Here is a 12,659-nt window from a genome sequence, read left to right as displayed (position 1 = left end):
TTTTTTTTTTTTTTTCTTGGTACTAGTGATCGAACTCCAGACCTTGCACTTGTAAGATAGGCAGGCAGTGGAACCACTGAGCTAAATCCCCAGCCCAGCTCTTTTATTTTGAGACTGAGCCTTGCTAATTCACTAAGTTGTCCAGGCTGGGCTCAAATTTGAGATTCTCCTGCCTCATCCTCCCACAGTGCTAAAATTACAGGTGTGCTTCACCATGCCCAGGTCAAAGCCCACTTTTGTGAGACAGAACCTGAAATATTTTGGGTTAATAGAGCAAATTTTTGCATAAATTCTATGGTGTTGCCACTTAATAGCTTATGCTACAACATCGGGGCTCGGGGCTCAGGGCTCAGGATACTCCCTGGAGAAGGCCTCAGAAGTGCTGCAGTGGGTGCAATTGTCTTCCAACTCTGTTTACCATTAACCAACCCCCAGCACATAAGCAGGCACAGCAGGGGCTCTGGCTCCCAGAGGGCGGAGAAGGGGATTCTGACTTCAGAATCCTGCCTCCTCCCATCTCAGCAAACCCCTGCTGGAGCTTGGACTCAAACACCTCTGACCCGGCCTTCACTCCCATTCTGTTGAGGGAGAAGCAGAGGCCAGAGCGAGGCCCTGAAGCACCCAGACTACTCACTGAGGGTCCCCACCAGGCTTCCTGACCCCTGGGCTGCTAGGGATTTTGCACTTTGCTTCAAGCCACTGCGTGCGTGCGTGTGTGTGTGACCACCATTTGAACAAACTATGCAATTCTAACTACCCACTTCCAAGAGCATTTTAATAAAAGATTTTTTTAAATAGTGGAAGTTCTTGATTGCAGTTCAGTCATTGAATCTGCTCATAAATACAGGCTTCCTGGAGGAGACTGCAAACTCTGTGAGGCTGCAGGAGACAGCAGAGCCCCACTGCAAGCTGCGCCCTGCTTAGGTGGTGCCTGCTCTAGCTCTCAGTTTCTGATGGGATGGGAAGAACTACTGAGCCGCACTGCTGTTTTAATTCAGTCTCCGGGGGTGCCAGGGCTGGCATTTTCGTGAGCAGCGTCTCTCCTAGGTTGTTCAGGCTGCCATCTCTGGTTCTGCTGTCATTCAGACGCAGGACTTCAGGTGTGTCCTTTTTTTGTGGCTGCAGCTTTCGATTTCTGGGAGGACAGGAAACACTGATCAGAGGTACCATGGGGCTGGGGAGGCCTGGGTCTACCCGTGGGTTAGGGTGTGAAAGGGTCCTGCACTGTCAGAGCTCCTGGGGTGAGGAGTGGGGATGTTTAGTTACCAAATCTAAGTATTTATTGTCACATCCCTTCCCTTACAGATGAGGAAATGTTTAAAGAGGCTAAAGAAGCCAGGCCTGGTGCTGCAGGCCTGTAATCTCTGGGAGGCTGAGGCAGGAGGATCACAAGTTCAAGCCCAGCCTGGGCAACTTCGCAAGAACGTGCTTTAAAATAAGGGCTTGGGATATAGCTCTCAGCAAAGGCTGTAGCTTAAATCCTCAGTATTACAAAAAAGGGAATAAAAAAGCCACAGAAGCACATAAGTGGGTTGTACATTAAGTCTCCCCACTGTAAGTCCTATATTCTTTGCATCAACCAAACTGTCCCTGGCCCCAGGGTTGTCACCCTACCAAGTACAAGTCCTTGTCCTCCCACCACCACCCATCTGCTGCAGGAAAAAACTAGATCGTCTACTCACAGTGCCAGACCAGCCTCCCAACGCAACAGCCATGTGAGAGAACCCCCCTCCCCCATGTACCTTCCCTGGCTCCCACCACCCCTTTCCTCAACCTGTCCTTCCTTTGAGTAACTCCCACCCATCTGTCTTCTCTCCAAGTTGCTTTTATTTATTTGTTTATTTGTTGATTTTTCTGGTAGGAGGGATTGAACTCAGGATCTTGTGCTTGCGAGGCAGTCGTGGTGCCACTGAGCTGAATCCCGGCCCTTGAGTTGATTTTATTCAAGGTGCCCAGCCTTCCCGGCCACAAGGGAGGGACCCAGCTGCGCTGAGAGACCTCTCCATGGGCCACAAGGGTGTGGCCAGTGTCCCCTGTTCTTGAGGACACTGCCTTGCCTCTTAGTTCACTTTGAGGGGGGCCTCCTGACAAGTGAGGGGCAAAGCTGCCTTCTGCTTTTTTTCCCTCTAGTACTGGAGGTGGAACCCAGGGCCTTCTCACTGAGCTATGTCCCCAACCATTTTTATTTTTAGTTTTGAGACAGGTCTCACTAAATTGCTTAGGTTTGGCTCAAATTTGGAGTCCTTCTGCCTCAGCCTCTGAGTGTTGGGATTACAGGCCTGTGCCACCCTGCCAGCTTCAAAGCCACCTTCTTAGTGGCTGCACCCCTCCAGGCCGTACAGGAGGCTACGCTCCTGCTTGCCTGCCAGAGCCAGGAGGTAGCAATCAGGGGCAGTTGCAGTTTTGAGAACAGCTTTGGGTTCTCAAAGGAGCCAGAAGCCTCCATTTGCTCTGCAGAAGGCTGGTGCCCTCCCAAGATTTCCCTCTGGGAAGGCAGGGCGGTTGCCCTCCCGAGACCCCCCCAGCCCAGTTCCTCACCTGTTTGCCTGGATGCTCCTGACCAGGAGGAACATGCTCAAGACCACCACCACGACCGTCAAGGCAAGGATGGAGTAGTTCCAAGCAGAGGCTGAGGAGGGACACATAGGACAGGGCTTTGAGGACAGGACAACACCCCTCTGGCCCTGGGGACTTCTTGGGGGAGACACAGTCTGCTTTAGGGGAGGCAGCACTGTAGCTGGATAATAGCTGTGAAAGTGGTCAAGGGGTCAGCAGGTAGGCTAGGGTTAATTTTGCAATCTTCAGTTTTATCTTCCTGTGTAGCACAAGGAAGAGGAAGGAGGGAGGGGGATGGGAAGGAGTGACAGACTGGATTCAACTGAGTTTAAAAGAGAAAGTGGCCCATCTGAAGGTGGGGCCTCAGCCCCTCGAGGCGGGGCTCTGCAGTTGCTCTTCCTCAGCCGGGAAAGTTCTCCAGATCTACAGGGCTGAGCCCTTCCCTTCTGCTGAGTCTTTACTAAAGTCCTCTTCTAACTGAGCCTTCCCTCGACCTCACCTGCTGCACCCTTCTGGCCTCTGCTGCGTGTAGTTTTCTTCTTCCTGCATATCATGTATGCACTGTGGGTGTTTGCTGTTTACCTTGTTTATTTTCTGTCTCGCCAGACAGGAGCCCCGTGATGAGGAGATGCTTGTGTTTTATTCACTGCTATAACCTTAGTGCCAGAACAGCACACAGCAGAAGCTTACTAAGCACAGCCAGGTGACTGGGTGACCCTGTGAGTGGCCACGGCCCACAACAGGAGGGTGCAGTGCAGCCCAGGCCTGACTGGCAGGAAATGGGCCATTTGATGGGGGTGCAGGAGGCGATACCAGGGCTTCAGCCTAATCCTGTTCTTTGTGTCAAGCTCTCCCCCGCCCCATGCCACCGCACCTCTGCCACCTGTCCCTTGCCACATACCATCTTCTACACGGAAAAACCAAATCATTTCCTCCAGCAGCTCCTGGGGCACTGGGGTGCCAGCTGGGGCTCCGATGGCCTCTTTGTTCTGGTCCATGTCTTGTTCCTTAGGACCCCTTGGTCCCAGTTGCTTCTCTGGCCTCCTAGGAGCTGAGCCCTGAGCAGATGAGTCCTGAAGACCCCTGCAAACAAAGCGGAGAGCATCACCGGACATTGCTGCCTAGTCTGACTTCCCCTCCATGCCTGAAGCCAGGTCACCAAGGTCTTAGGATCAAAACAGCCTCAACTCAGGAGAAGGCAGGGCCTGGAGAGGCAGGGACCCTTGAAGAGGGAGTGACTGAATCTATTAAAACTCATCATCACATATGTCAGGAGGGGCCTGATCTAGGAGTGAGGCGGACTGAGCCAGTGACAGGCTGAGGCAGTGAGATCCTTGGAAGGATCCCTGCCACTGGCCCGCCCACCCCTACCCTACCCTGCCCCTTGCACCCTTGGGGCTGGAGTTAGCCAGTCCTGGGCTTCTACCTGACCGCATGACAAGGACGGGCTCAGTTTCGGTGATGTGCACTCCTGAGAGCCAGAGCTGGGAGGAGGGGTAAGAGCCCAGGGAAGCAGGTGTAGCCCTGGGTGTTAAGTGCTGCACAAATTGGCAGAGTTGGTTTCTGTTGTTTGGAAGGGAAGGACCTGATCTTCAACTCCTTGGATGAATTTCTTAATTTGAATCTGTTTGGTTGTTTTGGTACTTTACAAAATAAAGTAGGTTGAGCTGTGTTGACCAGGCCTCAGTCTCAACATGGCCTCAAAATGTAACCTACTCTGTTCTTTCTATTGCTACTAAACTAAAAATTTCTAGTATCCATATTTAAAGAAATTGTAGCTGAGGGCTGGGGATTTAGCTCAGTTGTGCCACACCTGACTCTCAAGCACGAGATCCTGTGTTCGATCTCTGGTACTGAAAACAAAACAAAAAACAAATATTTTTTGAAAAGAAGAAATGGTAGCTGGATATGTCGGCACATGCTTGGAATCCCAGCACTTGGAAGGCTGAGGCAGGAGAATCACCACAAATACGAGGCCAGCCTAGATATACAGTGAGTTCAAGGCCAGCCTTAACTACATAGTGAGACCTTGTCTCCAAAAAAACCAAAAGGTGAGATTAATCTTGACATCATTCATTGAAGCCAATATATCCAAAATGTTTAATGTGTGAGAAGTTTTACATTTTTTTATTCCAAATCTTTGAAATTGGGTGTAAATTGGACCCTTAGGGCCTATCCCAGTCTCCACTAGTCACATTTCGAGTGCTCTGTAGTCACACGGGGCTGGCTAGTTGCTATTTACTGGATGTCCTTGGACGATGTGAAAGAGAACCTGTAGCTGGAAGCCGGGAACTGCTCTCTGCCTGCCTCTGCCTCTGCCCCTGGGCGACTGTGTCTCCCCTGGGAATCCCTGGGTTCTTTGAAGAACAAAAGAGGAAATAAAGATGGAGGTAGAAATCAATGAAGTAAAGATGAACAAATCCAAAAGCTAGGTTTTTCTTTTATTTTGTGGTCCTAGAGATTGAACCTAAAGCCTTCTTCACAATGAACAATAGCCCAGCTCTTTTTATTTTGAGATAGGATCTCAAAATGTCGCTAAGTTGTCGATTCTCTTCCTGTGATTACGATTCACTGCAATCCCAATCAAAATGGATTTTTTGAGCACCTTGGTTAATTTAGTCTAAGTTACGCAGAGAAATAAACAGTTGCAAGTAGTCAAGTCAACCTTGTAGGGTGAAGAGAGTGGCACATACGGTGCTGGTACAGACGTCGTGGTTTTGACACAAGACCACTAGGGGAGGATCAGAGTGGAAATTAGAGCCTTCTTTTGTACACAGGGGAGCTTGATACATGATAAAGGCGGCTCTGCCACTAGTAGGAAAAGGCGGGATTATGTAGTAGAGTAGAAAAGACCAGCTCACTGCACAGAGAAAAGTAAGCACAGATACATGTCTGACAGCACTCATTGGAAAAAGGCTCCTGAATGTTGGAGGAAAATCTAAAGTTAATAGACGAGAGTAGAACTATCTAAGGAGAGTAGAGCTATCATGCAAGCTCAAGTCATTCAATAACAGCAAAAATTTATTAGTTTGCATAAGCTAAGGATATCCGTTCTTGAATAAAATAATAACACACTTTCAGTTAGGATTAGATGCCGAGGACTGTCTACTTGGGCACTGATAGAGGGAGTAGGGACCAAGAAGCCATCTAATAAGCAAATGACTCAAATCTGAAGTACACACCCCATGACCCAGTAGTCCTCTCCTGAGAATAGATAAGAAAGTTTCCTAGGGGGGAAGGACCATGCTATTGTGAAAATTCAAAATGTATATACCAAAACAGCTGGCTATACAGTGGACCCTTGACTTACAAACTCAATTTGTTCCCAAAGGCTGGTTGTAACTCAGGGTTATCAATTGCCTTTAGAGTCTCTCTCCTGTATAATTTTAGGCCACACTTCTTCCAGGCAGATCTCAGTGTCCTCAGAGAGAGACGTTGGCCCAGGACTTCTCAGTTAACCCCACGTGTTGTACTGTTCCTTCCAGGACTCTTTAAAGGTTAAATCTGTACCTGAGACCATCAGGAAGCACAAGTGGCCAGCATTCGGCTCAAAACTCAAGACTTTGGTCATAAGTTAAAACTGAAATTCCAGTCATAACCCAAGTTATTCGTATGTCAGGCTGGTCATAAGTTCAGGATCCATTCTATTTTACATGAATCCATTTTTATTTTATTCAATTAATTACTGATTGTGAACCTGGGAATTGAACCCAGGGCCTTTGTGCTAAGCTACATTCCCAAGTGTCAGGCTAAACAAATAAGACAAAGCAAAGGCTTCTTTTAGCAAACAACAGCAGCTTCTTAGTAAATAGGGCAAACGGACTCAAAACCAAGTTTACAATTCCTCTGGCATTGAGAAGTCCAGGGACTGGCTACACACCTGAGCAGACCCATCCTGGGGCATCCAAGTCAGAAACATTTCACCCCAGATTCCTTAGCCCCTTCAATACCTGTGTAAGCCTAATTCCTTTCCTAGTTGGTTGCTGATAGCTCTCTCCAGGTGTTAGCCCATCCACTCATGGATGAAGTCTCTCCCAGTTAGCTGCTGCTATTCCTCTCTCCCAATGTCAGCCCATCCACACATGGATGTGATACACTCAGCTTTTCCCAGCTAGCTGCTAGAATCTCCTGATTTTAGTCCCTGTTCACTGGAATAAACTTCTTTCCAAGCTTGTTTTGATAAGTGGACTCTTTATAACACCGAGTCCATTTATTTATTGATTTTGAGAGAGGAGTCTAGCTAAGTCACTAAGTTGCCAAGGCTTGTGACTCTCTTGCCTCAGGTTCCCAAAGTGCTGGGGTTACCAACTCTTAGCACCAGGCTCAGTTTAAGAAAGCATTTTTAAAAGGACATATATTAAACATATTAAATAGTTGTCTCTGGCAGAGGAGGAAAAGAAGCAAATTGCTTGTGAGTATGCACTGCATTCATAAAAACGCGTGCTTCTTTTCCTGTTTTGGCGGTGCCGAGGATTGAACCTAGGGCCTCACACGCTCTCAGCAAGTGCTGTACCACCGAGCTGTACCCCCAGCCCATACAGTTTTCATGGATATGTATTTTGTCCATGTGTACGCATTTTCAGTGTGTGCATATATTGTGTACCTTTTGAGACAACCCAAGTTTTAGGTATTTTATTGATAGAACTAAACAATGACAAAACTAAATGGTAGGGTGGCCACAAACCTGAACTCTCCCCAACTATTAGATGCCACAAAAGGGAGGGAAATATTTTGTCTGAGCACTCGGCCAGACGGTCTGAATAGGAGATGGTGCTGAAAGTAACTAAGGAAATAAATCAGTACCAGGCATGGCTGTACACACCTGTAACTTCAGCACTCTAGGAGGCTGAGGCAGGAGGATTGAAAATTTGAGCCCAAACTGGGCAACTTAGTGAAACTTTCCCAAAAATAAAAACTAAAAAAAGAGCTGGGAATGTAGATCAATATGAAAGTCATGGGCTTGATCCCTAGTATTGAAAAAGAAAAGAAGAAAGAAAGAAAGCAAAAGAAAAGAAGTAATACAGACTAGCATGTGCAAGGTTCTGGGTTGAATTTCTAACTCAAAAAAAAAAATAAAACAGCAAAAGTGCGTGGAATCAACCCATCATGGGCATTAATAAGAAAGGTAAGCAGAATGAGGCGATCTCGAGTCCCAGAGCCCAACATTCTCAGCCTGAAACAGCCTCTGGATATTCAGCCCACTCAAACAATGGGATATTAAACAGGCACAATGAGGGAAAGTATCAACCGAAGGACTAGACTAACACTAGAGCTCTCTCAGCACTAATTGTGCTGAGAAAATGGAAGACCCATTGATTGGTTTTAGGGAAAATACTTGGACGTGAATATGATGCTGGGTGGAACGTTTTACTACACGAATGAGCATTCCTGTGTCCAAGAGGAAACGGAAGTCTGGGAGAAAGAAAACCTTTTTTTTTAGGCTTTCGAGGACTCAGGTGCCTCCTCCCTACTTCCACGTATGAGGGCTGCAGTGGGAGGGATGAGAGATGGGATCTTGTGTTCCTGCTCCAGTGGACTATTGAGCACCTTGTCCTAAGAAGGGTCTGACAGTCTGTCCAATTGTAACTTCTGGATTAATTAGTAACAAACTATAGAAATGCTCTGAAAGTATAGCCTTAATAACCTGGGTTAATTAGTAACAGGCACAGTCTGTCCCCACGTGCACCCCCAACCCATTCACCCTGGGAGGAGAACGGAGGGCAAGGTACCAAACGCCGTCTCCCTAGGTACTCCTGATAGTCCCTTCCACCGTGTGCAGATTGCTTGTGAGTATGCACTACATTCGTAAAAACAGCGCGTGCTTTTTTTCCCTGTTTTGGCGGTGCCGAGGATTGAACCTAGGGCCTCACACGCTCTCAGCAAGTGCTCTACCCCCGAGCTGTACCCCCAGCCCATACAGTTTTCATGGATATGTATTTTGTCCATGTGTACGCATTTTCAGTGTGTGCATATATTGTGTACCTTTTGAGACAACCCAAGTTTTAGGTATTTTATTGATAGAACTCACTGAAAAAAGTGCGCAAAGATGCATAGCCCAGTGGGCCAGCACTTGCCTAGCATGGGTGGCCCCCCTGCTTGATTCCCAGCACCACGAAAAAGCATCCGCAGTAGGACATGCATTTAAAATATGTATAATAGTGCTATAACAAGCATATATCAACAGTGACAAAACAAAATGGCAGGGTGGCTGCAAACCTGAACTCTCCCCAACTATTAGATGTCACAGAAGGGACGGATATTTTTGGTCTGAGCACTTGGCCAATTTGCTTCTAGAGCAAGCATCACTGTATCATCCTTTACTTTGGATCCCATTAGTTTTCCCATTCATGTCCTTTTCCTGTTCCAGGGTCAAGCATCACTGTATCATCCTTTACTTTGGATCCCATTAGTTTTCCCATTCATGTCCTTTTCCTGTTCCAGGGTCCCGTTCAGAGCAGTCCTCACTGCATGTAGCTGCTCTGACCCTTCTGGGTGATCCTGCATTTGAAACAGGGCTCAGCCATGTGCCCCTGGCTGTGATCCCTGCCCAGCCCAGGCCACCATCCCCGGGGCAGGTGGAGAATGCTCACCCAGTCTCTGTGCACTAGGTCTTGAGCTGCTCTTGAGTACAGCACTGATATCCGTTGTTTTCTTGCTCGTCCTCACTGGAGCACGGGACACACACACACACAGGCGATGGTCTGTGTTCCTGAGCTCTCTCCAGGAAAGGGCAGCTGCAGCCTGGGGACAGTGCCTGTGGCCGTGGAGTCTGCGGCAGCTGAGCCATAGAGTAGCTCTGCCCTCAGCACACACCCAGGTCTGCAGGCTTCTCTGCCACGGGTGACTGACCTCTTGGGTGTTTGCCTCGGGGCGAACAGGCTCTGCTTGACCTTCAGGATCTGAAGTCACCATTGTTGTCAAGTACCCAGTGGTGCCTGTATTTCTTACTATCATCAATATTTAACCACTGAGCAGAGAGTCAAGGCTGGGATTTTATAACTAGTGCTTTTGAGTAGTGAAGGGCATGGGATCATATGCATTCCTCAAAGAGCTATAAAATGAGACCTTGGGAGGGTGGGACCGGGAGAGGTGGGAAAACCAGTGAACTCCAGAGAGGAAGCAGACCAGGTCCACATGCTTGATAAGGAAACTGGCATAGGGTGCTCCCCACTCCTGTCTGTGGGCCCTGCTCTGCGTTGCCAGCAACTGTGGTTCCACAGGTGGGAAATAGAGTAAGTCAGGTCCAAATTCCTAGCTTGGCATGCTGGTGCACTCCTATAATCCCAGCACTTGCGAGTGGCCATGATTTGAGGTCAGCCTGGGCTACATAGTGAGTTCAAGGCTGATATGAACCACATACATCAAACAAACGAAATCTAAGTTCCTTGATGACCTAAGCAGTGGGCAGCAGTGGGGACCACAGCATGCTGCAGGGTTAAAGAGACTCAACTGGACTCAGCATGAATCTCCAGTTCCTTCCTATTTCATAACTCATCCATTCATCCATTCATTCAGGAAATATTGCTTGAGCACCTGCTGTGTGGATACACAGTGAACTAGACATGGACCGGGGATTTAGCTCAGTGGTTCGGTGGCCTGCCTTGCAAGCGCAAGGACCCGAGTTCAATCTCTGGTACCAAAAACAAAACAAAACAAAAAACACAGTGAACTAGACAGAGGAGGACTCCAGGAGAGACAGACAAGCAACAAGAAGTAACCCAAAACGCGAATGATATAACTGTGGCTAGTGATAGTTGCTGTGAATAACTTAAATGAGATAATGATGGCAAAAGTGATAGGATGAGGAACTATGATTATTATATAAATATACTTTAAAAATAAACTGTGTTACCAGGCGTGGTAGCACACGCCTGTAATCCCAGCACTTGGGAGGCTGAGGCAGGAGGATTGCTGTGAGTTCGAGACCAGCGTGGGCTGCATAATGAGTTCCACGTCCGTCTCAACTATACAGTGAGACCCTGTCTCAAAAAAACCAAAAAAGTAAAAACAAGCTGCGCATGTTGGTAAAGTTCTATAATGCCAGCAGCTGGGAGGCAGAGGCAGGAAGATGGCAAGGTCAAGCCCAACTTGGGGAAATTAGCACCTTCTTGAGATCCTGTCTCCAAAACAACAACAAAAAAGATCGGGGGCTGTAGTTCAGTCTCAAGGTCCTAGGTTCAGTCTCCCATACTGGGGTGAACAGTGAATGATGAAGAATGACCATGAAAGATTCTGTAGACGTCAAGGGCTTAATGAGTTGGAATAACAAACAGGTGACCCTTGGGGCTGGATCCTGGTGATAAGAGGAAGTGATGAGGAATAAAGCTGCAGGGCAGACAGGAATGGATCATACAGAGCCTTGTAGAACAGGGTAAGAAGTTTGCATTTTGCCTAAAAGCATGAGAAGCCCTGGGGCTTTGGGTCAGAAGTGATCTGCTGTGATTGACATTTGTCTAAGACCTATGGAGTGGGACGTGGGCTGTGGGGAAGCCAAGGGCTCCTCTGGGAGGCTCTTGTTCATCAGGTTAGTGCCGTGGGTCAGGCCAGGGCTGTGGACGTGTGAGAAATGGTGAGACTCAGGGTGCATTTTGGAAAGGTAACTGGTAGATTTCAAGAGAGAAGAGCGCAGCTCTTCTACAAATGCTCCTAGGGAGGATGGGGCACATCAAAGTTCCTAGCATTTTCTTCCTGAGCTCATCTCACTGCTTCTCTCTGGGTATCAGGCTCAGGACCACAAGTTGGCATCTCTGGGAAGCTGGGCCAGGCTGTAGGCATCCAGGCTCACACTCTTCCAACTGGGTGGGGAACTTGTTTTCTTATCTCTGGATCCAAACTTCCTGGGAAAGGACTCTGAGGCTGTCATCCAGGTCATGAACCCATATTCTGGATCCACTGCTTCGGCTAAGGCAGGGAGGATTGGGCATCATGGGGTCAGCGTGAGTCTGAAGCCCACTAAGCAGCTGGGAGAGAGAGGCCATAATCTTGAGAGCCACTCTGGTGTGGGGTGTGTATCCCTGAAGGGTCATTGAGCACAGTCCTTCCAAGAACTCTTACTCCATGCCAGGCACCTGCCAGTGGTGATCAGCAAAGACATTGTCCCCGATCTCATGAGAGGGGACATGACAGGGGTCATGTCCTGATGGCCCTGTGGTATCAGTGCCCTGGAGGAAATGTGCGCACAGGCAGCACCGTGTCCCTGAGTGGTCTCTTCCTCATAGCTTCGGATGTCGCACCTGCCTCACCCAGCTCGGTGTTGGATTGAACCCTTAGCTCCTGCACTGAGCCACATCCCCACCTGGCCCTCTTTGCATTTTTAATTTTGAGACAGGGTCTTGCCAAGTCACTAAGTTTCCCAGGCTAGAATTGAACTTGCAGTCTTCCTGCCTCAGCCTCCCAGATTGATGGGATTGCAGGCATGCACCACCATGCCTGGCTAAATGTCCCTTCCTGACTAATCAACTTCACCTTGAAATCTCCTTTCCTGACTTCTCCTGTCCCTTATCTTCCTGTCTAGAAGATGGTGAGCACTCAGCAGGGTAGTGGAGCAGAAAGAGCCTTTGGCTTTTCTTTGCTATTGTAATATCTGCCACTTTATCATCCTGCTCTCAATTTAAATGTCACCTTCTCAGGGAAGCCTTCCCTAATTTGGTGAAAACTGTGTTTGGCTCTGGGTTGTAAAGACCCAGTTCCAGTGATTTAAATATGTGAGCATTTATTTCTCATATAAGAAATGCTGGTGAAGTAGATCACTGCTGTTATAAGAACAAACAAGATTTCTGAGGTTTCCTCATGATCCCAAGATGGCTGGCAGAGCTCCTGCCATGAACCCCTGCTCCAAGTGGAAAAAAGGCATAAAAGAAAGAGGGAAAAAAGACATAGTTGTTGATTATAATGGGCAAATAACCTACAGAGAGTAAGTTCAGGTAACCCAGAGAACCGAGGATAAGGAGTTATTTCTGTAGAGCAGTAGCATAGCAGCCAGGTGGGCTAATCAAAGCGTTTACCGCTGCAATGAGCAATCTTCACAAGCCAGTCCCACCAGGATTTCATAACTGTCATGGACCCCAACTTGTCACCACCCACCATGATAATTCCATCTCCTC

At 48.0% G+C, this 12,659-nt stretch overlaps 1 protein-coding gene across 1 annotated transcript; it reads right to left on the bottom strand.

Moving 5' to 3' along the window:
- Positions 1-936: 936 nt before the first annotated feature.
- On the bottom strand, positions 937-3,554 carry Slc51b (solute carrier family 51 subunit beta). The gene is made up of 3 exons (XM_033756050.1): positions 3,458-3,554; positions 2,539-2,629; positions 937-1,135 (listed from the first exon to the last, which is right to left on the bottom strand). The coding sequence occupies exons 1-3, from the start codon at positions 3,552-3,554 to the stop codon at positions 937-939; spliced, it is 387 nt and encodes a 128-aa protein (XP_033611941.1).
- Between the last annotated feature and the right edge of the window lie 9,105 nt (positions 3,555-12,659).

Source organism: Fukomys damarensis, unplaced genomic scaffold (assembly GCF_012274545.1).
Source record: "Fukomys damarensis isolate Sample0158 unplaced genomic scaffold, DMR_v1.0_HiC HiC_scaffold_25, whole genome shotgun sequence".
NCBI classification, from domain to species: domain Eukaryota; kingdom Metazoa; phylum Chordata; class Mammalia; order Rodentia; family Bathyergidae; genus Fukomys; species Fukomys damarensis.
The sequence above is the reverse complement of the archived record's forward strand: the minus strand, read 5'-3'. Positions and strand labels throughout refer to the sequence as shown.

What these genes read in the sequence shown, in the direction of transcription:
- Slc51b (XM_033756050.1), bottom strand. Translation starts at nt 3,554, where the DNA reads ATGGACCAGAACAAAGAGGCCATCGGAGCCCCAGCTGGCACCCCAGTG. An exon ending in GTTTTTCCGTGTAGAAGATG is followed by an intron (nt 2,630 to 3,457) that starts GTATGTGGCAAG and finishes GTCCCTCCTCAG; the next exon opens with CCTCTGCTTGGAACTACTCC. An exon ending in AGGAGCATCCAGGCAAACAG is followed by an intron (nt 1,136 to 2,538) that starts GTGAGGAACTGG and finishes CTGTCCTCCCAG; the next exon opens with AAATCGAAAGCTGCAGCCAC.